At 38.3% G+C, this 26057-nt stretch overlaps 12 protein-coding genes and 1 non-coding gene across 13 annotated transcripts, besides 1 other annotated feature; 8 read left to right on the top strand and 5 right to left on the bottom strand.

Annotated features, from left to right (window-relative positions):
* Positions 1-320: 320 nt before the first annotated feature.
* On the bottom strand, positions 321-1496 carry GPD1 (glycerol-3-phosphate dehydrogenase (NAD(+)) GPD1; the record flags this gene model as incomplete). The annotated part of the gene is made up of 1 exon (NM_001180081.1): positions 321-1496. One exon carries the CDS (start codon positions 1494-1496, stop codon positions 321-323), a length of 1176 nt encoding a protein of 391 aa, NP_010262.1.
* A 1373-nt stretch (positions 1497-2869) lies between these two features.
* YNCD0004W lies at positions 2870-2942 on the bottom strand. The gene has a single exon. It is a non-coding gene; the product is annotated as a tRNA-Ala (tRNA).
* A 322-nt stretch (positions 2943-3264) lies between these two features.
* Positions 3265-3513, top strand: YDL022C-A (uncharacterized protein; the record flags this gene model as incomplete). The annotated part of the gene is made up of 1 exon (NM_001270741.1): positions 3265-3513. The coding sequence occupies one exon, from the start codon at positions 3265-3267 to the stop codon at positions 3511-3513; it is 249 nt and encodes an 82-aa protein (NP_001257670.1).
* DIA3 (putative acid phosphatase DIA3) lies at positions 3464-4870 on the top strand (the record flags this gene model as incomplete). The annotated part of the gene is made up of 1 exon (NM_001180083.1): positions 3464-4870. The coding sequence occupies one exon, from the start codon at positions 3464-3466 to the stop codon at positions 4868-4870; it is 1407 nt and encodes a 468-aa protein (NP_010260.1).
* A 134-nt stretch (positions 4871-5004) lies between these two features.
* Positions 5005-5246: an origin of replication (ARS414; Autonomously Replicating Sequence).
* Positions 5247-6114: 868 nt separating this feature from the next.
* RTK1 (putative serine/threonine protein kinase RTK1) lies at positions 6115-7977 on the top strand (the record flags this gene model as incomplete). Its single annotated transcript, NM_001180084.1, has 1 exon — positions 6115-7977. The coding sequence occupies one exon, from the start codon at positions 6115-6117 to the stop codon at positions 7975-7977; it is 1863 nt and encodes a 620-aa protein (NP_010259.1).
* Positions 7978-8363: 386 nt separating this feature from the next.
* On the top strand, positions 8364-9626 carry MRX9 (Mrx9p; the record flags this gene model as incomplete). The annotated part of the gene is made up of 1 exon (NM_001180086.1): positions 8364-9626. One exon carries the CDS (start codon positions 8364-8366, stop codon positions 9624-9626), a length of 1263 nt encoding a protein of 420 aa, NP_010257.1.
* A 403-nt stretch (positions 9627-10029) lies between these two features.
* Positions 10030-12324, top strand: MPS1 (serine/threonine/tyrosine protein kinase MPS1; the record flags this gene model as incomplete). The annotated part of the gene is made up of 1 exon (NM_001180087.2): positions 10030-12324. One exon carries the CDS (start codon positions 10030-10032, stop codon positions 12322-12324), a length of 2295 nt encoding a protein of 764 aa, NP_010256.2.
* Positions 12325-12682: 358 nt separating this feature from the next.
* Positions 12683-13981, bottom strand: ARP2 (actin-related protein 2; the record flags this gene model as incomplete). The annotated part of the gene is made up of 2 exons (NM_001180088.1): positions 12683-13836; positions 13960-13981. The coding sequence occupies 2 exons, from the start codon at positions 13979-13981 to the stop codon at positions 12683-12685; spliced, it is 1176 nt and encodes a 391-aa protein (NP_010255.1).
* Positions 13982-14191: 210 nt separating this feature from the next.
* Positions 14192-15784, bottom strand: PRP9 (SF3a splicing factor complex subunit PRP9; the record flags this gene model as incomplete). The annotated part of the gene is made up of 1 exon (NM_001180089.1): positions 14192-15784. The coding sequence occupies one exon, from the start codon at positions 15782-15784 to the stop codon at positions 14192-14194; it is 1593 nt and encodes a 530-aa protein (NP_010254.1).
* A 332-nt stretch (positions 15785-16116) lies between these two features.
* DBP10 (ATP-dependent RNA helicase DBP10) lies at positions 16117-19104 on the bottom strand (the record flags this gene model as incomplete). The annotated part of the gene is made up of 1 exon (NM_001180090.2): positions 16117-19104. The coding sequence occupies one exon, from the start codon at positions 19102-19104 to the stop codon at positions 16117-16119; it is 2988 nt and encodes a 995-aa protein (NP_010253.2).
* A 304-nt stretch (positions 19105-19408) lies between these two features.
* On the top strand, positions 19409-20662 carry SLM3 (tRNA-5-taurinomethyluridine 2-sulfurtransferase; the record flags this gene model as incomplete). The annotated part of the gene is made up of 1 exon (NM_001180092.1): positions 19409-20662. The coding sequence occupies one exon, from the start codon at positions 19409-19411 to the stop codon at positions 20660-20662; it is 1254 nt and encodes a 417-aa protein (NP_010251.1).
* A 601-nt stretch (positions 20663-21263) lies between these two features.
* Positions 21264-24149, top strand: GPR1 (Gpr1p; the record flags this gene model as incomplete). Its single annotated transcript, NM_001180094.1, has 1 exon — positions 21264-24149. The coding sequence occupies one exon, from the start codon at positions 21264-21266 to the stop codon at positions 24147-24149; it is 2886 nt and encodes a 961-aa protein (NP_010249.1).
* Positions 24150-24419: 270 nt separating this feature from the next.
* On the top strand, positions 24420-25808 carry PUS9 (pseudouridine synthase PUS9; the record flags this gene model as incomplete). Its single annotated transcript, NM_001180095.1, has 1 exon — positions 24420-25808. One exon carries the CDS (start codon positions 24420-24422, stop codon positions 25806-25808), a length of 1389 nt encoding a protein of 462 aa, NP_010248.1.
* Between the last annotated feature and the right edge of the window lie 249 nt (positions 25809-26057).

Below are 26057 nucleotides of genomic sequence, written 5' to 3'. Positions count from 1 at the left end.
AGATGCTAGAAGCAACTGTGCCGACAGCCTCTGAATGAGTGGTGTTGTAACCACCCTCAAAAAATGCGGAAGAGGTGTACAGCTAATATTATAATGGAAAATCCTTTTGCTCTATAGGATTTTTTTTTTAAAATTTAAATATACATATTTATTTATATTTATTTGGTTACTAAATTTTGTATTAATTTAATAATAATAAGTAATTTCTAACGTGATAAAGTAGTTATGAGAAATGACATAATGCTAATTTATGAATATGATATAGAAGAGCCTCGAAAAAAGTGGGGGAAAGTATGATATGTTATCTTTCTCCAATAAATCTAATCTTCATGTAGATCTAATTCTTCAATCATGTCCGGCAGGTTCTTCATTGGGTAGTTGTTGTAAACGATTTGGTATACGGCTTCAAATAATGGGAAGTCTTCGACAGAGCCACATGTTTCCAACCATTCGTGAACTTCTTTGCAGGTAATTAAACCTTGAGCGGATTGGCCATTCAACAACTCCTTTTCACATTCCCAGGCGTCCTTACCAGAAGTAGCCATTAGCCTAGCAACCTTGACGTTTCTACCACCAGCGCAGGTGGTGATCAAATCAGCAACACCAGCAGACTCTTGGTAGTATGTTTCTTCTCTAGATTCTGGGAAAAACATTTGACCGAATCTGATGATCTCACCCAAACCGACTCTTTGGATGGCAGCAGAAGCGTTGTTACCCCAGCCTAGACCTTCGACGAAACCACAACCTAAGGCAACAACGTTCTTCAAAGCACCACAGATGGAGATACCAGCAACATCTTCGATGACACTAACGTGGAAGTAAGGTCTGTGGAACAAGGCCTTTAGAACCTTATGGTCGACGTCCTTGCCCTCGCCTCTGAAATCCTTTGGAATGTGGTAAGCAACTGTTGTTTCAGACCAGTGTTCTTGAGCGACTTCGGTGGCAATGTTAGCACCAGATAGAGCACCACATTGAATACCTAGTTCCTCAGTGATGTAAGAGGATAGCAATTGGACACCTTTAGCACCAACTTCAAAACCCTTTAGACAGGAGATAGCTCTGACGTGTGAATCAACATGACCTTTCAATTGGCTACAGATACGGGGCAAAAATTGATGTGGAATGTTGAAAACGATGATGTCGACATCCTTGACTGAATCAATCAAGTCTGGATTAGCAACCAAATTGTCGGGTAGAGTGATGCCAGGCAAGTATTTCACGTTTTGATGTCTAGTATTTATGATTTCAGTCAATTTTTCACCATTGATCTCTTCTTCGAACACCCACATTTGTACTATTGGAGCGAAAACTTCTGGGTATCCCTTACAATTTTCGGCAACCACCTTGGCAATAGTAGTACCCCAGTTACCAGATCCAATCACAGTAACCTTGAAAGGCTTTTCGGCAGCCTTCAAAGAAACAGAAGAGGAACTTCTCTTTCTACCAGCATTCAAGTGGCCGGAAGTTAAGTTTAATCTATCAGCAGCAGCAGACATCTTTATATTATCAATATTTGTGTTTGTGGAGGGGGGGGGTGTACAATATACAATTGTTTCTTGATGTCTTATGTAGGAGAGTAAGATAAAAGAAAATTAAAGGGAGAAAGAATTTAAGGTAACGTAACAGTTTCACTCATGGTAGTATATATATAACTACGAAACTGCCAATACCAAGCCAGTCTACGTGCGAATTAGGTTGGATAGATTTGATGAACCCATTCTGATACTTGTTGTGCGGAAAAAGGGACAAAATAGGGAAAACTGGAAAAAGAAAAGGAAGGGGAGAGAAGCAAGGCGGGAGGCCGCGCGCAGGAGGGCCTGCAGGGGGCGCCCCGTTTACGTATTGGTGGTGTGGGTGGGGACTTTGGGTGCCCGGGGTGTGGGTGTTTGATTTGTTTCTGAGGGACAATGGCGCGTGATCGGCCAGAGACATAGGGACAGTAGGAGGACAACAGTCTCATTGACCCTGTCTTGGCCTTCTGTTTTCTTCTTTTTTTGTTCTTTCGTGTTGCGTTTGTACTGACCTGATCTACCGAGGACAAAACAAGATAGGCCAAAGACGATATGTGAATGGAATGTTTTTCCGATGTAGAAGTAGAAGTGGGGTTACTTTTTTTATTATTTGACGCAATCCGAGAATTTTTATGCTACGTAAACTTAGACTTGCTCAAACCCCAGGAGAGGCCTTTGTGGAGGAGACGGGGACCGCTGTCACCTTGCCTGGGAAAGAGTATATATTTTCCTTTTTAGTGAAGCTGAGTCAGCGGTGAGAGGTGAGAGGTGAGGGGCGATGCGATTACGTGGTCATCACGTGCGTGTCAGATATACTGTTATACTACGTCTACACGCTTGGCTTTCTTTTTTCCGTTTTTTTTCCGGCCCTTAGTTAAGCCGGGCAGCTCTGCCCGGCTCTATAGGTGAAAAAAAAAAAAAATGAAGACGGCAAGGTCCCATCAGCTGTACAAAATAATCGGAGTAACGATAACTCTTTCGGGCTTCCGGCCATAGTAACACCACGCAAGGTAACTGTCCTGCCTTGGGTTACTAAGGTGCACAATAGCATTAATTTTAGAGGTCAGCAGACTCAGAAAATGCTTGCCTACATATATTTCGTGCGCTTTCAAAAATAACCAGACTGTGAGAAAAAGAAAATACTGAAAAGTCAAGTACGTTGTCATTTCAGTATGGACTGTCTTGTACTGTAAAACATAGGACGCTTCTATTTTGACCACCTCGTCTTGCTAGAACTGTATGAAAATACTTATTATGTACGTGAGAAACGTGCGCGACGCAAAATTCAAATCATTTTGCGACGGCAGACACAGTTGGCCACGTCTGCATCTCGGCACCGCGGAAAGTAAAAAATAATTTGGACGAGTCCGGAATCGAACCGGAGACCTCTCCCATGCTAAGGGAGCGCGCTACCGACTACGCCACACGCCCAATATTTGTATGGTCGTTACCGAGAATCTTTCTTACATGTTTGCACTTAATTTACTATTATTACATAGCCATCAAAGGTTTTTAACAGGGTCTGGCCCCCTTAAAAAGTCACCTTTCCTCTCATTGTGTTGGAGAGCCCCACTTGGGTAATTTCTATTTCTGGGTTAATTAATGGTTCAAGGATCAAAAGCTAAATAACCTGTGTGAATGGTTACATCATCGATAATGCATTAGTGCTACCTTAAAGAGAAAAATTCTTTTCTTTTTAAACAAGGGACGTTGAAATTGGTGAATTTGAATTATTCCATCCTGAGTTTTTACCATGTACTACCTTGTGCCAAAGACAACCTACGGGAACCTTCAGTGTTCCTCTTTAGCGATGACTTTTCATGAGAGGGGGGAGAGCGGTGATGTGTTATCTTGCGCCTGTAGGCTTTACCTCTATATAATGCCTCTTTTTTTTAACACTTTTTTGAGGCAGAAGTATTTTCAGCTATGTTCTAATACACCATACAGGAACAATGGTGAAGCCCGTTATTTTTGCCATTTGTTTAGGTGTTCTATTATCTAAGGCACTCTCCATCCCACTCAGAAGTTTTGCGGATATTGAACTAATTGGCTCTCAGAAGAGTCTGTTTCCCTTTCTTGGAGGGTCTGCGCCATATTTCTCCTTTCCCGCTAACTACGGTATACCCACTGATATTCCTGAAGGTTGTAGATTAACGCAAGTTCAAATGATTGGCAGACATGGCGAAAGGTATCCTACCAGAAGTGAGGCCAAGGATATTTTTGAAGTATGGTATAAAATATCCAATTACACAGGTAAGTACGAGGGATCATTATCGTTTTTGAATAATGGATATGAATTTTTTATTCCCGATGAAAGTCTTCTAGAAATGGAGACAACTTTGCAAAATTCGATTGATGTGTTGAACCCGTATACAGGAGAAATGAATGCAAAGAGACATGCAAGGGAGTTTTTAGCAAAATATGGAAAATTGATGGAGAACTGTACCAACTTTCCTATCTTCACCACAAATTCGAAAAGAATCTACGATACTGCGCAATATTTTGCCGAGGCTTTGGGCGATGGCTTTAATATATCACTTCAAACACTTAGCGAAAATTCCTCGTCAGGAGCAAACACATTAGCTGCCAAAAGTTCGTGCCCCAATTGGAATTCGAATGCCAACAATGATATATTAATGTCATATTCGAGGGACTACTTAGAAAATATTTCCGATCGTCTTAATGACGAAAATAAAGGGCTGAACTTGAGCAGGAAAGATGCAGCGGCCTTGTTTTCTTGGTGTGCCTTCGAGTTGAACGCAAAAGGTTATAGTAACATTTGTGACATTTTCTCCGCGGCAGAGTTAATACATTATTCTTATGAGACTGATTTGACGAGCTTCTACCAAAATGGTCCCGGATACAAATTGATTAAATCTATAGGTGCTAATTTGTTCAATGCAACAGTGAAGCTAATACGACAAAGTGCGCACTTGGACCAAAAAGTTTGGCTGAGCTTTACGCACGATACTGATATTCTAAATTATTTGACAACTGCTGGATTGATTGATGACACTAGAAATTTAACAACCAATCATGTTCCCTTTCGTGATCATTCCTACCACAGGTCGTGGTACATTCCTCAGGGAGCTAGAGTCTACACAGAAAAGTTTCAATGCTCAAACGATTCGTACGTCCGTTATGTGGTCAACGATGCTGTGGTTCCTATAGAGAGTTGCTCCAGTGGTCCAGGTTTTTCATGTGAAGAGGGCACATTTTACGAGTATGCCAAAGACAGATTACGAGGTGTGAGCTTCTATGAAGATTGCGACGTCTCCAAAGTTAGCAAAGAAAAGGAATTGACGTTTTACTGGGATTGGAACACAACAAGGTATAACGCATCCTTAGTGAATCAATAAGCCATGCATGGGCAGAAATAAAAAAAAATAGGAAATTGTCTTTACATAACATGGTCACAAAGTAATATTCCGCATCGTTCTTCCTTCAGCAAACCGAAGGGGAGCGAATTGAGCCTTCAAGCTACATCTAAAAGAGATTCCACTAACAAGTTCTGCGGTTATTACATATTTTTGTACTACAGAGAATTTAATTGCACCCGCTTTATCACCCTCGTTATTTATATTCTTTTCTGGAATATTTAGATATGCGTCATTTGATTATTGTTGTTTTTTTTTTTTGTTTTTTTACTTTCATTACATCGCTAAATATAATATAAAAGAGATGAACGGCTATTCTTTCTGAATATCGAAAGTTAAAACTCGGATAGAAAATTCACAAGAACATAAAAGAAAACTTCCGGATTTCAAAGGCGGTTCTGGTATTGGGAAACTTCCACAACATATCTCAAATTCAAACTGAAAAGTCCTCAGTGTCTTTTATTCGAAACTCCGGGAAAGCACTGCTTGAATGGATTAAGTAAACTTGAAATAAATTTTTTACTTCTACAGCTAAAATGTGAAATATAGTGTCCGCTTCCACCAAAGGCGTTTATTTTCTCGAAATGAACCTGTGAATAACACAGCTGGCTCCAACTCAAACACTCAACTGCGTCATTTCTTATTCGCTTTCCAAATCATGCATGATTTTTCTTTCTCTTGCCTGCAGTGCTCGTTTCACCGCTCGCGTACTCGTCCATTCTTTGTCAGCGAAGAGGCTCTAACAGTGGAGAGCACATCTGGCAAGTAAAATGATAGGTTGCGCAAGGGGGTAGGGGAATGACTAATAAAGCATTACTACCATCATACCAAGTTCCCATTCATGTACACATAGTCTCTTTAATTGCCTTCTTGAATGGAGGCCAGTAGATATTTGGAGAAGCTTTTCTTGCAGTTCGGGTAATATCGAACGGCGTACATCTATAAGGGGAAAAGCTACTTCCGCTTCTCATATATCTATTTTGCAGTGTGACTCTTCCTGGCTTGCTAAGTATTGTACCTGTTATGGGGCAAGCAAGATTTCTCATTGAAAAAAGATATAATACTTATTTGCAGCCAATAGTGACGGATTCTAGTGTTCTTCTTTTCCATAAGTTGATTACGCTATTCACCCAAACTGACTCTTTAGTGCGCTAATAAGCTGAGAGGATTTGAGAGGGAAAAAAAGAGAGAAGGACAGAAAAGAGCAGCCTGAAATTCATAGCATAATGGTTAAGGAAACTCCATTACACTCATCTTCATCAACTTCGCTGTCTTCATTATTTAGGCCAACTAAGTTGAAGAATTTATCGGCTAAAATATTCAATGGAGGTGGTAACCAATCATACTCAAAGACAGATGATGTTTCAAGGTCTTCTTCTAGATCTTCAAAAAAGAATACAGATTCTGACCAAGAGGATCAAATAAAGTATAACAAACCCAACGACCGAAGATCTACCATAGGAAAGAGCCCCCAGGGAAATGGCGCGTTGTCAAAGGAGTCACACGTAGTAGCAAGTTCTACTTTGACAGGTATTTCTCCTACTTCAGCTAAAAAAGCTCCTATTGACTACTCTCCTTCACGGCCCTTACCTAACAATCATAATCCCGTTCGTACGGGACACACTGTGCCCCACTTACCCCATAGTATTCACAATCCAATAAACTACATTCATCAAGGCTCAAAAGATGCTTTCCACCATCCTCACCCCGTTCGCTCTACAGCTCATAGCAACATTTCTACAGTGTCTTCTGCAAAATCTGATACACCCTCTTCGAATTTATCATACCAGGCACATATGCATCCCGTAGAGATACTACAGAAACAGATTGAAGACAAACACTTCATGGACTCTCAAGCCTCCACCCCTGGGTCCGTGGAACTACAGCATAATTCTTCAAGCGGTAGTGATGATACCTCATCAAGAAAGAAAAAATCCTTGAGATTAACAAGATTTTTCAAAAAAATTCATAATGATTATCACGATAACCATCATCATCACCACCATCACAACCGTGGATCCACCCCTACAAAACCGAAGCTCAATTTGAACACCAATGAAAATATAGTAGAAAGTAACGGAAAAGCGTTATACGAAACAGATAACCCAGTGGAGCTATTAGAAAAATATGGTATTCCTGGTAGAAAATTAGGCGAAGGAGCTTCCGGTTCAGTGTCCGTAGTAGAAAGAACAGACGGCAAGTTATTTGCTTGCAAAATGTTCAGAAAACCACACTTAAACAATGAAGGAACTAATCAGTCTCAATTAGCTAATTATTCTAAGAAGGTTACCACTGAATTTTGTATTGGTTCCACGCTGCACCACGAAAATATCGTTGAAACCCTAGATATGTTGACTGAAGGTGACACCTATTTATTAGTAATGGAGTATGCGCCATATGATTTTTTTAATCTCGTCATGAGTAACCTAATGACACAAGATGAAGTCAACTGTTACTTCAAGCAGCTGTGCCACGGCGTTAATTACCTGCACTCTATGGGCTTAGCTCATAGGGATTTAAAATTGGACAATTGTGTCGTCACTAAAGATGGCATCTTGAAACTGATTGACTTTGGGAGCGCTGTAGTGTTCCAATACCCTTACGAAGATACCATTGTAAAATCACATGGAATCGTGGGTTCTGACCCTTATTTGGCTCCTGAGTTATTGAAACAAACATCCTACGATCCAAGAGTAGCAGATGTGTGGTCTATCGCTATTATATTTTACTGTATGGTCCTTAAAAGATTTCCTTGGAAGGCTCCAAAAAAGAGCTTCAACTCATTTAGGTTATTTACTGAGGAACCTGAGGACGAAGATGATATAGTTCGGGGGCCAAATAAAATATTAAGGCTACTGCCAAGACATTCACGGACAATAATAGGCAGAATGTTGGCTTTAGAACCAAAGCAAAGAGTTTTAATGAATGACGTGGTAAAGGATGATTGGCTTGTATCCGTCCCCTCCTGTGAAGTTGACCCTACATCTGGCGATTTGGTTGAAAAACCAAAGAATCATAAGCATCACTTGGTCACTGAGGAGGAGTTGAATGAGCTGACCAAGCAACACGGGAATAAAGATTCAAATTAATGAAATAAACACTTTTTAAAAGATAAAACCTAAAAAATTGTATATAGAAGATTCAAAGTACTATAAAAGGCATTATATAGGAATAAAAGATGGTGTGCATACAGGTGAAAAAGAAAACTAGTTAAATCTGGAAAAAAAAAACGCTCATATATATACAAAAACATAAATACATTCGTCAAAACAAAAAGCGCTTAAATAAATAAAAGCATTTTTTAGATAATCTCAACGGGCGCCAAATTGAAGTCACCCGACGCATAAAATTGTGAACACGCCCTATTAGATTTTACAAAGAGGAAGTCTCCTCCCCTATAAACTGCAAAGAATAATTGAAAAGTGATTTAGCGCAGATAAATAAGACCACCATAACCACATATGAGTAGGAAAAAATGTTCAAAGTTCCAGTGGGATTAGCCAGTAGGACAAGGGAGCTTATGAACAGCGTTACGCTCAATAGTCTCAATAATGGAAAGGGTTTCAATATGTACTTGCCAGGAATATTAAGGGCTTTTCCTAAACCAGTGCCTTCGGCGATTACATCTCCCGCAATTCCAAAATATCGAGGAGAAAGTTTCCAGTTTCGTAAGCTTTCATGCATTTCTTCTAATTATTGTTCTACCACTCACCAATTTCTATCCAGTCTGAAAAGCTCGACATCCAGGTTGGTTGGTAAAAGAGCCTTCCATTCGTCACGACGTGCAGAAATAAAGTTTATATTTTCTTCGAAGTCACCAAAGAACGGTAACAAGCCGTTTGTGAAAGTATATAAAGTCTCCCCATTTTTTATCATATTTGCAACTGCAAGTATCTTCACATTCATTCTAACATCAACGATAGTCGTTATTCCCTTAATTTTTCACTTTTTTTTTCCCCTTCTTATTATGTTCTTTTTTTTTAAACAATTCAAAAAATGGCAGAAAAATATCTTTTACAAAGATGTCTTGACCTCCTTACCGAAAACAAAATTGAAAATAACATTACCCACCATGAGATCATTACAATTACAACCTATGGTTCAGAGTTGGAAAGAGATATCTTCCAGGATGGGAATTCCAAACGAGTTTGCCAAAGGTTTGAATGTTGATTTAGTAAAGCAAGAAGAAACCAGAAAGCAGTTTCTAAGTTTCCTGCAGAAAAGAGTGTTGGAGTCCTTCACCAAGAACGAACTGGGAATAAGATCCTACTTTTTAGGAGACAGCGTCGAGAAATGGATCAAAGAATCCTATGACTTGGAACTCGATATTGATAATTGCCGAAGTGAACTCAGAAAATTCCAAACTTTCATATTTTCCAGTGTTCGATACAAGTTGTATTTAGACTCAATGAAAAATTTACCGCTAAACCCTTCAAAAAAACTCGAGGGCAAGAAGCATATTGCAGACGTATATGTCATTATTTTAGACGAATCCTTTCCTGCAATAATGTTCAATGGCGGAGCTTATTCGAAGGCTGATTTTTTCAAGATATTACAAGAAAGTGAAACCTCTAACAGCAGCAAAACCCTTAACACAATTATTGCCATCAAAAGTGTAAATACGCTACTATCAAAACACTTTGTTATCACAACAAATGGTGATTCTGGAGAATTCTTTTCAAAATATAACATTTCAAAAATAAACGACAAAAACACTGAATACACCCTAAAAGAGTAAAGAACATTAAAGTTTTTGTTTGAGCATTACTGTGATGCCACAATTTATATATCATACATGTTTATATATTCTGACCAATACCTTTATTTATGGTGTGCAGTGACACAAAATAATTTTTGGTGTCACTTCCATCGTATTAAATGATAATATCAATTAGAAATAGTAAACAAAACCAAAAAAAAACTACCAAGGGTTGCAAAGAGTAATAGTGATGTTTATGTGAAGGCAAGCTTAAAGAGAATTTAAGATCTACTATATTAATAGTAACCTACAAAATTTATAGAAGCCTACTTGACCCAGCCCACTGAAGTCTGAATAGGAATATTGCAGTTGTTTATAGAAGTAGCTTTACAACCAAAATAATAAATTGTTTCTGCAAGAACTGGATGATCTCAAAACAAACATGTCAACAAACTCATTCCATGATTATGTGGATTTAAAATCGAGAACTAATACACGACAGTTTTCAGATGACGAAGAGTTCACTACGCCTCCAAAACTAAGCAATTTCGGATCAGCTTTACTTTCCCACACAGAAAAAACTTCAGCATCAGAGATATTATCAAGTCATAATAATGACAAGATCGCAAATCGATTAGAAGAAATGGACAGGAGTTCATCAAGGAGTCACCCCCCACCGTCAATGGGCAATTTGACATCCGGTCATACTAGTACCTCATCGCATTCAACCTTGTTCGGACGATATCTGAGAAATAATCACCAGACTAGCATGACGACGATGAACACTAGTGACATAGAGATAAATGTTGGAAATAGTCTTGATAAGAGTTTTGAAAGGATAAGGAATTTGCGACAAAATATGAAAGAAGATATTACGGCAAAGTATGCTGAAAGGAGAAGTAAGAGATTTTTAATATCCAATAGGACAACGAAGCTGGGTCCTGCAAAGAGAGCGATGACTTTGACAAATATCTTTGATGAGGATGTGCCTAACTCTCCAAACCAGCCAATAAATGCAAGGGAGACAGTGGAATTACCACTTGAGGATTCTCACCAAACAAACTTTAAAGAAACGAAGAGAAATACGGATTATGATTCAATTGATTTTGGAGATTTGAATCCTATCCAGTATATTAAAAAACATAATCTTCCCACAAGTGACCTTCCACTAATATCTCAAATCTACTTTGATAAACAAAGAGAAGAAAATAGACAAGCAGCACTCCGAAAACATAGTTCCAGAGAATTGCTTTATAAAAGTAGGTCTTCTTCCTCTTCACTTTCTAGTAACAACTTATTGGCAAACAAGGACAATTCTATAACATCCAATAATGGTTCTCAACCCAGGCGAAAAGTTTCTACTGGATCATCTTCATCTAAGTCATCGATCGAAATAAGAAGAGCTCTCAAGGAGAATATTGATACTAGCAATAACAGCAATTTCAACAGCCCAATTCATAAAATTTATAAAGGAATTTCCAGAAATAAAGATTCCGACTCCGAAAAAAGAGAAGTACTGCGAAACATAAGCATAAATGCAAATCACGCTGATAATCTCCTTCAACAAGAGAATAAGAGACTAAAACGATCATTGGATGATGCAATAACGAATGAGAATATAAACAGTAAAAATCTAGAAGTATTTTACCATCGACCTGCTCCCAAACCTCCAGTCACCAAGAAAGTTGAAATTGTTGAACCTGCAAAGTCCGCTTCTTTATCGAATAATAGAAATATAATTACAGTAAATGACTCCCAGTACGAAAAAATAGAACTTTTGGGTAGAGGTGGATCCTCCAGAGTTTACAAGGTGAAAGGATCTGGCAATAGGGTATACGCGCTCAAAAGGGTGTCTTTTGACGCTTTTGACGATTCAAGTATTGATGGATTCAAAGGAGAAATAGAACTTCTGGAAAAATTGAAAGACCAAAAGCGTGTAATCCAACTACTAGATTATGAAATGGGGGATGGTTTATTGTATTTGATAATGGAATGTGGTGATCATGATTTGTCACAAATCCTTAACCAAAGAAGCGGCATGCCACTGGATTTTAATTTTGTTAGATTCTATACAAAGGAAATGTTGCTGTGCATTAAAGTAGTTCATGATGCGGGCATAGTTCATTCGGATTTAAAACCTGCAAATTTTGTTTTAGTGAAAGGTATCTTAAAAATCATTGATTTTGGTATAGCAAACGCGGTACCGGAACATACGGTGAATATATATCGTGAAACTCAAATTGGGACTCCAAATTATATGGCACCAGAAGCACTAGTTGCTATGAATTACACACAAAATAGTGAGAACCAACATGAGGGAAACAAGTGGAAAGTGGGGAGACCATCTGATATGTGGTCATGCGGTTGTATTATATATCAGATGATTTACGGGAAACCCCCATATGGCAGTTTCCAAGGCCAAAATAGGCTGTTGGCTATTATGAATCCTGATGTGAAAATCCCATTTCCTGAACATACTAGCAATAATGAAAAGATTCCAAAGTCTGCCATTGAATTAATGAAAGCATGTCTGTACAGGAACCCAGACAAAAGATGGACTGTGGATAAAGTCCTGAGTAGCACTTTCCTTCAACCTTTTATGATATCCGGATCGATTATGGAAGACCTTATTAGGAATGCCGTTAGATATGGCTCTGAGAAGCCTCATATATCACAAGATGATCTCAATGATGTGGTAGACACTGTTTTAAGGAAATTTGCAGATTACAAAATTTAGAAGAGCCGCATAAGGAAGAAAAGCATGTGCCAGTTATGAACATAAATACATTTAGAGTTTGCCATGCATGTACTGATTTATTTACTTTGATCAACTCTTTTTTACATATTTATATATATTCATTTAAATAAATCATCAATCAATTTTTCGACACAGACACTGAATACTTGAAATACCAAGAAAAGGATAACTATCCTCTAACGGCGCTCAGTGAAATATTATATTTTGATTGCTTGTTCAACAATTGTGCCTTATTAACTTATTACATTTATATATAAGTTTATATTATTCCATTTCCATTTTTCATTCGTAGATTTAAACTTTTTTATTAATTCTTTTGGATCAATAAAGTTCAAATCTATCTTGGACCAAATTTAGTCATTGCAGATGGCCCGCTTTCTTGCCATTCTTGCTTAGACAACCACATGTGGTCTTTATCAGCCATGATACTAGCTAAAACGGCACCACCAATGAAAACCATATGCTTTCTCCTTGGAGGATCTTCAATTCTAACTTTGAATTTATCAAGTCTTGAAGGGTCATTGTGTAAAACTCTACTAAACCATAATTGTTTCAATTCTTTCTCTAATCTCGAAGGCAGCCCTGGGTACATACTTGAACCACCTGAAAGAACAATGGCCTTATACAGGGAACTTCTGATATCAACATCAGCCGATTGCACAGTATTAAATAACAGCTCGCCCACGCCAGGTTGTTCAACGTCAACCAAACCAGGTTGGAACAAACATTCTGGTGCTTCAAATCTCTCTTGTCCCACTTTGATTGTCCTGCCATCTGGTAACTCATACGATTCCACAAGGGCGGTTGTTTCTCTAGCCAATTTTGTATCTAGGTCTAAATCATATGAAACATAACATAATTTTTCCTTTATCTGACGCACAGTTTCGAAATCTGCAGTTCTGTTAAATGCATAACCACGACGAGAAAGCAGATCAATCAAATGCCTAGTAACGTCTCTACCCGCAACATCTAATCTTCTTGTTAAGTGGCTCAAAACGACAGATTCGTAAACTGGGACTATATGAGTAACACCGTCACCGGAATCGACGACGACTCCTGAAGACAAACCTTGTGCGTACAATGCTAGAACAGCTTGGATGGCAACATAAACTCCGCCAAAATCGTATTTTTCGAACATTACCTCACACATTTTTTCCCTATTTTTCAGCGGATTCATTGGAGGTTCCGTTAGTAAAATCTTACCGTTGGAGGTGGATGGTAGTTTCATTTGCTCGAAAAAGGCGTAATCCCAAAGAAGTTCCATATCTGTCCAATTCTTAATAATACCGTTTTCCATAGGATAAGATATTTGCAGATAAGAGCGAACTTCACTTGCCTCATCACCAATCATAATGTCCTTTAATGGTGTAGCAACGCTGGCACGTTCTTCCGCCCTCAAGATGGGTCTACCAACAATAGAAGGAAACGTGTAATCTGGGAAATTCTCGCCAGCACGACCAATTTTGACGAAACCAGTACCCTGATCAAGGACTATATCGAGATGGTTAGTATTAATAATATAGGGGTAAAAGAACTAAAATGCAAAAGAGGCAAAGCCAAAAGGGGCACCGAGCTCAATTGCCTCCACAAACACTAAAAATATCAACAACATACCAATTGGATTATGTGGGTCCATTATTATTATATAGTTTTGTTAGTTTATTACTGTGATTTGTCTTCTGGTACGTATATTTAACTTTCACGTCCGTTTTCTTCCATTATATGGGTCCTCAAATTGTTTTTCGCCTTTCAATTCTACAAGACGGGTAATAAGGTCATTACTAAGAATAGTATAAATACATACAACTGCTATCTATCAAACAAATATACATATCACAGAGAGATTTCACACCAAACCTTGCTTCTTAAGTTCATCGTAGACCTTCTTACTCATTACATTTCCTTCTTCGTCTTCTTCTTCTAGTTCTAATTCTGTAGGAACTTTTAGTTGTGAAGGATTAGGCTTTGGGGGAACTGCTGCAATAGATGTCAACTGTGACTGCCCCTGCATATTTTTCCAGAGCTCTTGTGCCTCCTTAATTTTGGTTATGCCCTTGAATACTGAAGAAGGTTCGATACCAAGGCATCGCAAGTGATAAATATGTCTTTCTTCGTTGAAATGTCTTTCAAAAGTGCGTCGCCCATTATAAACTTTATTCGAACAAATTTCGCAGCGATACTCTCTGTCAAGCCCATGCAGTTTGTATAGCCAGTATGGCATAGGCAATCCATCCGGACCCAATGGCATGTCAAACGATTTACCAGAGAGGTGCTCTTCTTGCAGTTGACCATCTCTCTGCTCACCATCCACTTGTTCGGCCCCCTCTTTTTCCGTCGAATCATATGCAGGTGCTTCATACTTCTGTGTTAAGATATCCATTTCTGCCATTCTTTCATTTGCAGTAAATGCCAGTTTTCTTTCAACAAAACTTCTCGTTCGAGAAAATTCATCATTTAAATATTTCAAATACCGATGCAGTTTATATTCAGAGTACACAAAATTTCTTCTTTTAGATTCATTTTTCTTATGAATTTTCCCTACTAAATGGCTTTCGAAAACGGAAGATGTCTTGAACCACCTCGAACAAAAAGGGCAATAGATACCTTTTGCCTCGGACCGAAGAGATCCCCTACAGTATGAATGTTCGAAGTCAGATTTGATTAGATTTTCAACTGCCGCAGCGTCAAGCAAAGCATAACTTTTGAAGAAAAAAGTTTCTACATATTTGCTCAACTTTAGCAAAAAGGCCATGTATCTATCATTCTTGCGATCCATCGGTGGGGTTAGCAAATATTTCTCGTCGTCCAAAAATAATTCTAGGATGTCGAGAAATTGAAGCAGTGAACAATCGCCCCGTTTAATTACATTCAACCATAAAGAATGAAATTGTTCCAGCTCCATATATTCACCATATTGCTCATCTCTAGTAAATATTTCATTTAAGTCTAGGTCTCGAGCTCTGTCAGACAATATATTTGTGCGCCTCGATGGATCAGAAGAAGATGAGAATAAAGCGTATTTGTCTTTTTTAGAGTTGATATCCAATTCAAAGTTCTCATCTTCATTTTTCAGTTCCTTCTCTAGCTGTTGTAGTTTTCTTTCGAAATTAGGCAAATCCTTGTCATCCTCCTGTGTCTCTTCTGGACGATTGATTTTATTAAAAGTTTGTTGTTTCTCTTGGTAGTCTCGAAGAAAAATATTTATCTCATGTTGCTGCAAAATTATCTGTTTTCTCTTCCTCTTAACCTTTTTAAACTTGTATATTTTATTCTCTGCAATCAACGATGATCTAGGCAGTTTAGTATCAGGAAACACCTTGCTCGATTCTTGTATATAGTGGTAATATAACTCTGGATTCCGCTGAATTCTTTCTGCTATGGCATTTTCAATAATCTCCATCTCCTCCAACAAGGACCTCCTTGTTTCAAGTAAATTCATTGAGATGATGCCCTCCTACTCCTATTAAAGCAAAATTAAATGAATGTATACACCCTCGCTTGGCTCACCGAAGGTTCTTGATCTACCGTATAACTAAGTACTTTTTATTGCACTTCGTCAGCCGATACTTAACACTTCTTTGTTGCCTCATCGGAAAGTTAGAATAAAATGCGCTACAAAAAAAATATTGAACATGACTTACATCGACAAAATACTGAAATCACAAAGAACTACAAAGAATTATGAAGAACGGACTCGCTATCTATTTTTGTTTTCTTGCTATGGTACATATGTAAACTATATATCTGTAGATCTAGATGGTTTTAAACTATCTAAAATTTACGCTTTTTGGAAGGACGAGCATTCTTCGCACGTTTTTTCTCTGCTATAATCCTGTCCTTTCTAATTTGCTCAGTGGACTTCAATTCGCTTCGCAGACCCGGAGCGTTATTATATCCCTTGACGGAAATTCCACTTTGTAGAGCCTTTTCCACCTTCTTCTTTTGCGAATAATAATTGTCTCTGTGTTTATCTGGCATTTTAGGCGCTTTCATTTGTTTATGCTTGAATTTCCCACGGACGGTTCTACCATTTGCAGCAGGACCTTGTGAAGGGTCTTCGAGCAAGTTAGATGGTATGCTTGTTTCTCTCGAACCTACCTTCAATGGTTTCAAATTTCTTGCCTTCGACCAATCATCAAATCTACCAGACCTGAAGCTTGCCGCGATTTTTTGGCCACTTTCACCAATAATATATTTCTTGTTATCAATACCTTGAGTATTAACATATTTTTTTCTTTTTTTATCCCATTTTACGGTCGCTGTTTGCTTATGAACTTGCACTTTATCATCGCTATTTAAATCGTAAGCCGCTTGAGCAGCATCATTAGCGAACCCATTGGTTATCTGTAATTGTTTATCTTGTATGTCACCAGCTGGCGCATAGTGACTTAAAAAGAAAGTTGGATCCTTAAAAGACTTCGGTTTCTTTTTCTTTTTGTTTTCGTTTTCCTGTGCTTCTAATAATTGGTCCGCATCTTCAAATTCTTTTAAGGCATCCTCTGACACGGTGTAACCTGTCTCACCATCGTCACCTTTCAAAATTTCATCTTCGATAGAATGTGAAAGACCAGCCATTCTTTCCTTTTCTAATAGTTCCCTTCTTTCAGTCGCCTTTCGTTGAATTGGCGCTAATTGCTTTCTTCTCCTTTTCATAAACACTGCCATTTCATCGTCTGGGTTTCTGGTGAACTCAAATACCGTTTCCTTGTTTCTTCTGTTTTGCAATTTAGCCAAAAAATCCAATTTTTCCTTCTCTTCATTTTTACCAAAAAATGCATTTTGAGCATCCCAGCCAGAAGAAATGATCTCTTTACTTCTCTTTAAAGATTCAGGGGAGGCGGAAGTGCGTGTTCTGTAGTAAAGTTTTTCTGCCTTCATGGCTGTTTTCTTCGCCAACTGAAGGTCAAAATTAGAGGACATCAGATTCTTATAAAGATCACCTAAGCCTTCAACATCCAGTCTTGGACATGAACCTAGAACGAGTCTTTTTGTGTAAGAAAGCTTTGGGGGTTGAAATTGATATTCCGGTTTTCCTTCATCTATCCACCTTTTCTTCATCACGTCGACTAGACTATCGTACATTGGTGTTAGAAGAATTTTTTTCCCCAAAAATAGCTCCAAATCTAATAGGTAAGGTAATTCATTTTCAGCGACAATGGAATATGCCCAACCTTTGTTACCGGCTCTTGCAGTTCTACCTACACGATGTACAAAAATTTTTGATGAACCAGGTAATGTGTAATTAATAACATTGGCTAACATTGGAATATCGACACCTCTTGCAGCAACATCTGTAACAACCAAAATGGAAGTTAAGCCCGCCCTAAAATTATATAATTGACGTTTACGAGCATGTTGGTCCAAAGTACCGTAGATGTACGAAATCAAGTATCCGCAGTCTCTTAAGAGTTGAGAAATGTATTCCACATGATGTCTTGTTGGAACGAACAGAATAGTTGCTTTTTCAGAAGGAAGTTCATTAGCTGCAGGCATTTTTTGTTTACGGAACTTTTCCTTCTTGAAATTCCTCCTCTTCTTTTGGCGATCATTTTCATCATCTGAGTCACTATCTGCCTCATTGTTACTATTTTGCAGCTTTTGAAGTTGTTCACTAGTGGCTAACGGAATCTTTATGATTTCTTGCAAAATATATAATAGGTTCGCCTCTCTATCTGCGTTTTTACTGGATAGAAAAAGCATTTCTAAGTTCTCTGAAACTTTCGTTTCCGCGTCCAAACGAACCAAAACTGGATTAACCAAACCAGCCTTAACAAAATCAACCAATGAATTAGGTAGAGTAGCAGAAAACAACAAAGTCTGTCTTGTTGTAGGCAAAGATGCAAGTAATTCATTCAACTGTTCTTGAAAACCCATTTCGAACAACCTATCAGCTTCATCGAAAACAACGTACTCAACACTCTTCAAATCGAGGTTCATTTCAACTTTCAGATGTAAAAATCTACCAGGTGTTGCAATAATAACGTCTGGGTTGGTCATCATCATGCCAAATTGTTCTTCCAAGGAATCACCACCAGTCAAGAGGACGCTTCTTAGTTCTGTTCCTCTGGCAAAATCCTTGAAAACGTTGAAAGTCTGCATGGCTAATTCTCTGGAAGGCGATAAGATGACTGCACGGGCGCCAATTTTACCTGAGTGACTTTTCAATTTTTCCACCATTGGCAAGATGAATGCTGCAGTCTTACCAGAACCGGTACGTGCCATACCAACAATATCCCTACTTTGCAAAATTAATGGGATAGTCTTCCTTTGAATAGGAGTGGGTTGGCGAAATCCCTTCCTTTTAATATTGTTCAATACAATTTTGGATAGGCCAAAGCTGGGAAAACTACCTTTTTTATGCTTTGTTTTCTCCAAGTTATTTGTGGAGAAATATTCATTGACATCATCCTCATCATCACCGGTTTGAGTTTTACCAGATGCATTGTTTTCATCATCTGACATTTCTAACATTGGAAATGCTGCTATTTCCTTCTTACTATTCTTTTTTTTCTTGATGTCCTTGTTTTCAGCCTTCTTCTTATTGTTCACTCCTTCTTCTTCATCTGAGCTGTACTCGATCACATCCTGGACATCGTTGGGACCATAATCAGCTTCAACTTCACTATCGGAGTCGTTAGCATCACTCTCACTATCATTTAAGGCAATTTCATTTGCAATATCAAAGGCGATGTCGTCCTCCTCGCTTCCATTGTCGTCTTGATCTTCGAGATCCCTTTTTCTTTTCTGCACGCCTGCCATATTCTAGGTTAAAGAGATATGTGGTGGTAACTTAAATGACAAAAGTACTTTTAGTGACTTTACTTCAAGCAGTAGGAAGTTAGTGAAGTACTAGTAACTCTCTGTAAAGCCATTTTGTATGAATTTCATCTCATCGCTTGAAAATTTTAAGAGCGCCGGGTAGTAACAATTGGTCTCTTATTTTTTTCTTTCAATAGTTGAGGCAAAACATTGCTTTATTGTAAAAGAATGAAAGTTTGGAAACATACAAGAACGTTAAAAATGTGAGCGTATTGATTTGGCAATCGATTCAAGTCAGATAACAATGCTGGCAAGATATTTAAATTTAATAGGACGGAGGAGTGCTTCACCGTACAGACCACAGCGGCTACCGGCAAAGTTTGACAACGTGATAGTGGCAATGTCATCTGGGGTAGATTCCTCTGTGGCGGCAGCACTATTTGCCGGAGAATTTCCAAATACCCGAGGAGTATATATGCAGAACTGGTCTGAATCACAATCTTTGGACGACCCTGGCAAGGAGCCATGCTACGAGAGGGATTGGAGAGATGTGAACCGTGTCGCTAAGCATTTGAACATCCGAGTTGACAAAGTTAATTTTGAGCAAGATTATTGGATAGATGTATTTGAACCAATGTTGAGAGGCTACAGTGAAGGGTCGACACCCAATCCAGATATCGGTTGCAACAAGTTCGTCAAGTTCGGCAAGCTGAGAGAGTGGCTGGATGAGAAGTATGGGACGGGTAACTATTGGCTTGTTACTGGTCATTACGCCCGAGTTATGCAGGAAATGAATGGAAAAGGATTATTCCATTTACTGAGAAGCATTTATAGGCCCAAGGATCAAAGCTATTACCTTTCACAAATCAACTCCACTGTTTTGTCATCTTTGTTGCTACCCATTGGCCATCTAACGAAACCAGAAGTACGAGATTTAGCGAAGTATGCAGGCCTCCCGACTGCAGAAAAGCCTGATTCACAGGGCATATGCTTCGTCAACAATTCCCAGCATGGGAAGTTCAAGAATTTTTTAAAGCACTACCTACCCAGTTCACCGGGTGATATCATTACCGTTGACCCACAATCCGGTGCCAAAACGACATGGGGCAGACACGATGGATTGTGGTCTTACACAATTGGACAGAAAGTGGGCATATCCATGCCACAAGCTGACCCTAATTACCAAGGGACCTGGTTTGTCAGTGAAAAACTAAGGGATACCAACGAAATCTTGATAGTCAGAGGAAGAGATAATCCGGCGCTATACAGTGACACTATGCGAATCGAAAACTTTTCGTCTTTGGGCCCCAGGGAGGACACTATAAACGCTTTCCAAAATACTGGTGCCTTGACATTACAATTCCGGTCCCTGCAGGTCCCAGTCCAAATTAAATCGTGCAAACTGAATCGCTCTGCCGACAACCTCGACATAACAATACACTTAGCCTCAAAACAACGTGCCATAACTCCTGGGCAATCGTGCTGTCTATATATCGACGATAGAGTCCTTGGGAGTGGGCCCATTTCCCATGTTAATAATAATGACACCCATGCATAGTGATGATAATGAATTTAGTATATCACCTTATACGATGCGCCGCAGCAATTAATCTTAGCAACATACTTGCCTAATTGAACCACGGTGGTACGATACAGCCAAGAAGAGCTCATGAAGCGGCTGACCATTTCGAAAAGTAATCTGTATATATGAAGGTCTTTTCCCTTGAATCATGTCTCAATAAGTAGTTCATTTTTTTTTGCCCTCTTGTTTTTCTTTTTCATTTTTTTAAATCACACTTTTTTTTCTTTTCAAGATTTATAAATCTTCCTTCCAGGTTTGAGCCGGACCCATTGTTTAATTAAAGCATAGAAGGCAACGAAGGAGTGGGTTATAGAATTAGCATTGCGGCAAAAACGTCATATTTATTAATATTTATTTGCGAAGGTCATATTCAACGCAATCGCACGTCCTCTTCCGTCTTTTTTCTAGCTTTTGTCCTTTTTTATTTGTCTACATCCCTTTCTCTACGGTATCCAGAAGAAGGTGTGTGTGTGTGTGTGTGTGTGTGTCTATAAAAAGCAGTAAGAGTCACCAAAAAAAAAAAACGACAAACAAGTGATCCGAAGTGTGACGAATAAAGCAAACTCTCCAACTCAAAATGATAACTGAGGGATTTCCCCCGAATTTAAACGCGTTGAAAGGGTCATCCTTACTAGAAAAGAGAGTTGATTCTCTCCGACAGCTTAACACTACCACGGTTAACCAGCTGCTGGGGTTGCCGGGGATGACCTCTACATTCACGGCTCCGCAACTGTTGCAGTTAAGAATAATAGCTATAACTGCGTCTGCCGTGTCCCTTATTGCCGGTTGCCTCGGAATGTTCTTCCTTTCTAAAATGGATAAGAGACGAAAAGTCTTCAGACATGATCTCATCGCATTTTTGATAATTTGCGACTTTCTTAAAGCTTTTATTCTGATGATTTATCCCATGATTATCCTTATTAATAATAGTGTGTATGCAACACCTGCATTTTTTAATACCTTGGGTTGGTTTACGGCCTTTGCCATCGAAGGTGCAGACATGGCCATAATGATATTCGCCATACATTTTGCTATTTTGATCTTCAAGCCTAATTGGAAATGGCGAAATAAAAGATCGGGAAATATGGAGGGTGGCTTGTACAAAAAAAGGTCATATATCTGGCCAATTACTGCATTAGTACCTGCCATTTTAGCAAGCTTAGCCTTCATTAATTATAATAAACTCAATGACGATTCTGACACCACTATTATACTGGATAATAATAACTACAACTTTCCCGATTCTCCCAGGCAAGGTGGCTACAAACCTTGGAGTGCATGGTGCTATTTACCACCCAAGCCGTACTGGTATAAAATTGTTTTAAGCTGGGGTCCCAGATATTTCATTATTATTTTCATATTTGCAGTCTACCTCAGTATTTATATTTTCATTACCAGTGAAAGTAAAAGAATTAAAGCGCAAATTGGAGACTTTAACCATAACGTACTAGAGGAAGAGAAAGAAAAGAAAAAATTATTTGGGCTCGGTCACTGGGGAAAAGCCAAATGGTATTTCAGATCCTATTTTAAATTGCCATTGCTACATCTTTTGAGAAATTTAAAGAATTTTTTCACCATTTCGTTCATAGATCCGAATGAGGAAACAGACGATTCAGGTAGTAGTAATGGAACTTTCAATTTTGGTGAGAGTTCGAATGAGATACCTACACTATTCAGAAAAACAAATACAGGTAGTGATGAGAATGTCTCGGCAAGTGGTGGAGTTCGCTTACTTGACTATAACAGTGCTAAACCACTCGATATGTCCAAATATGCAATGTCTGAACAGCCAGATTTGGAAAGAAATAATCCTTTTGATTGTGAAAATGACATCACACTCAATCCTTCGGAACTAGTATCCAAGCAAAAGGAGCATAAAGTTACTTTTAGTGTTGAAAATGAAGGACTGGATACAAGAAAAAGTTCAATGCTGGGACATCAGACTTTCTCTTGCCAAAATTCTCTAGAATCTCCTTTAGCAATGTATGATAATAAGAACGATAACAGCGACATAACTAGTAACATTAAGGAAAAAGGAGGCATCATCAACAACAACAGTAACAACGACGACGACGACAACAACAACAATAACGATAACGATAACGATAACAATAATAGCAATAATAATAATAACAATAATAATAATAACAATAATAATAATAACAATAATAATAACAATAACAACAACAACAACAATAATAATAATAATAGTAATAATATTAAAAATAACGTTGATAACAATAATACTAATCCAGCCGATAATATTCCTACACTTTCTAATGAAGCATTTACTCCGTCTCAACAATTTTCACAGGAGAGAGTGAATAATAATGCAGACAGATGCGAAAATTCAAGTTTCACCAACGTACAACAGCATTTCCAAGCCCAAACCTACAAACAAATGAAAAAACGTAGGGCACAAATTCAAAAGAATCTAAGGGCAATATTCATTTATCCACTGTCGTATATTGGGATATGGCTTTTCCCCATCATTGCAGATGCGTTGCAATACAATCATGAAATAAAGCATGGGCCTACCATGTGGGTGACATACATTGACACTTGCGTTCGACCATTAAGTTGTCTCGTCGACGTCATTGTTTACCTGTTCAAGGAAAAACCTTGGAACTATTCATGGGCAAAAACAGAATCAAAATATCTCATTGAAAAATATATTCTGAAAGGAGAGCTTGGTGAAAAGGAAATTCTGAAGTTTTGTCACAGCAATTGGGGGAAAAGAGGTTGGTATTATCGTGGTAAGTGGAAGAAAAGAAAATGCTGGAAATATTCTACAAACCCTCTGAAGCGTATACTGTGGTTTGTTGAACGCTTCTTTAAACAATTGTTTGAACTAAAACTACACTTTAGTTTTTATGACAATTGTGACGATTTTGAATACTGGGAAAACTACTATTCAGCCAAAGATTCAAACGATAATAAACGCACAGAATCTGATGAGACTAAAACGAATAGTAGCGATCGCTCCCTTCCATCAAATTCACTTGAACTACAGGCAATGCTTAATAACATCACGGCCGAAGAGGTTGAAGTGCCCTTGTTTTGGAGGATCATTCATCATATTCCAATGCTTGGCGGAATAGATCTTGATGAGTTAAACAGATTGTTGAAAATACGGTACAATAACGACCATTTTTCTCTACCCGGGTTGAAATTTGCATTAAACCAAAATAAAAGTCACGATAAACATCAGGACGTCTCAACTAACAGTATGGTCAAATCCAGCTTCTTTTCAAGCAATATTGTCACAAACGATGATGAGAATAGCATTGAAGAGGATAAGAATTTACGCTATTCAGATGCTAGTGCATCTGAAAATTATCTGGTCAAGCCCACAATACCAGGTACGACTCCTGATCCAATAATTGAGGCGCAGAACGATAATGATAGTAGTGATAGTAGCGGCATAGATTTGATAGCCTTCTTAAGAAATGGACCATTATAAAGTTTTTGTATCGCGATGTTTGAAAATGGAAAGTAAGGAACGTAATACAAATTGACAAGTAGCCGACATGAATGACGCTCACTTCTCTTATATATGTTAGGTAGTATATGCATTATAGAATTTATTCATTGAAGCAATGTGATTCCTCGATAAGTAAGCTTTTTTTCTGTCTGGCGGCGAACCATTAGAGAACAAAAGACCGAGTTAAGAAAAAGTTCATAAAAAACTTTTGAAAATGGATGAGTGCTCGTATAATGGAATAGGAAACTTATGCAAAGAAATAATAGGTTAAGAAATTTGTTTACAGTGCCAGTAATAATGGCTCGACAACTCAAAAGGAATGCATTATCTGCAGGTCTTGCTTTTGCAGGTAATGCAACCTCAAATGAGTTTGATGAACATTTGCAAAATGAGGTTGAAAGAGAGAGGGAAATTCAAAAGAAAAAAAAAATAAAGCGAACTCAATCAAAAAAATCGCCAGATTTGATTAATAAATCTACTTTTCAATCACGAACGATAGGCAGCAAAAAAGAGAAACATAGACAACTAGATCCAGAGTATGAAATTGTCATCGATGGCCCTCTAAGGAAAATCAAGCCCTACCATTTTACGTACAGGACCTTTTGCAAAGAGCGTTGGAGAGATAAAAAATTGGTTGATGTCTTTATATCTGAATTTCGAGATCGTGAATCTGAATATTATAAAAGAACAATCGAAAACGGGGACGTTCATATAAACGATGAAACTGCGGACTTATCTACTGTAATTCGCAATGGTGACCTGATTACGCATCAGGTACATAGACATGAACCTCCAGTCACTTCCAGGCCTATCAAAGTTATTTTTGAAGATGATAACATAATGGTTATTGATAAACCGAGCGGTATACCTGTTCACCCAACTGGCCGATATCGGTTCAATACAATTACGAAAATGCTTCAAAATAATCTCGGATTTGTTGTGAACCCATGTAATAGGTTAGATAGGCTTACAAGTGGATTAATGTTTTTGGCAAAAACTCCGAAGGGAGCCGATAATATCGGCGATCAACTAAAAGCTCGAGAAGTCACTAAGGAATACGTGGCCAAGGTAGTTGGAGAATTTCCAGAAACGGAAGTAATTGTTGAAAAACCTCTAAAACTGATCGAGCCAAGGCTTGCTCTTAATGCAGTTTGTCAAATGGACGAGAAAGGAGCCAAACATGCAAAAACTGTTTTTAACAGAATCAGCTACGACGGTAAAACGAGTATTGTAAAGTGCAAACCGCTTACCGGGCGATCACATCAAATTAGAGTACATTTACAGTACTTAGGCCACCCAATTGCTAACGATCCTATTTATTCCAATGATGAAGTATGGGGTAACAATCTCGGAAAAGGCGGCCAGGCTGACTTCGATATAGTTATTACTAAGCTAGACGAAATAGGGAAAAGAAAACCTGCTAAAAGTTGGTTCCATAGTAATGGCGGGTACGGTGAGGTATTAAGGCAAGAAAAATGTTCTATTTGTGAATCTGATTTGTATACTGATCCTGGCCCCAATGATCTTGATCTGTGGTTACATGCCTATCTATACGAATCAACTGAGACTGAAGAAGGAACCGAAAAGAAAAAGTGGTGCTACAAAACAGAGTATCCAGAATGGGCTCTGAGAAGATAGAGGTTCCTGACTTGTCGGACAATAATACATAGAAAACTGGTCTTCTGTTATAATCAGTCATTGGCCAATCAAAAATGACAGTAACAGAACATCACGCTACAATCTTAATCTTAATTTATAAAAAAGCTAAAATCTTTACAGGAGGAAGACAATGAGATGTGAAGAATGACCACTTCTCCTTTTCTTTTCCATTTCTTTTCTTCCACACTCCTAGTATTCCCGGTAGTATTCTTTTCGCAACCTAAAATT

The sequence above is a fragment of the Saccharomyces cerevisiae genome, chromosome IV, assembly GCF_000146045.2.
Source record: "Saccharomyces cerevisiae S288C chromosome IV, complete sequence".
Lineage (NCBI taxonomy): Eukaryota > Fungi > Ascomycota > Saccharomycetes > Saccharomycetales > Saccharomycetaceae > Saccharomyces > Saccharomyces cerevisiae.
Note: the sequence above shows the minus strand (reverse complement) of the source record. Positions and strands in the feature narration are given on the sequence as shown.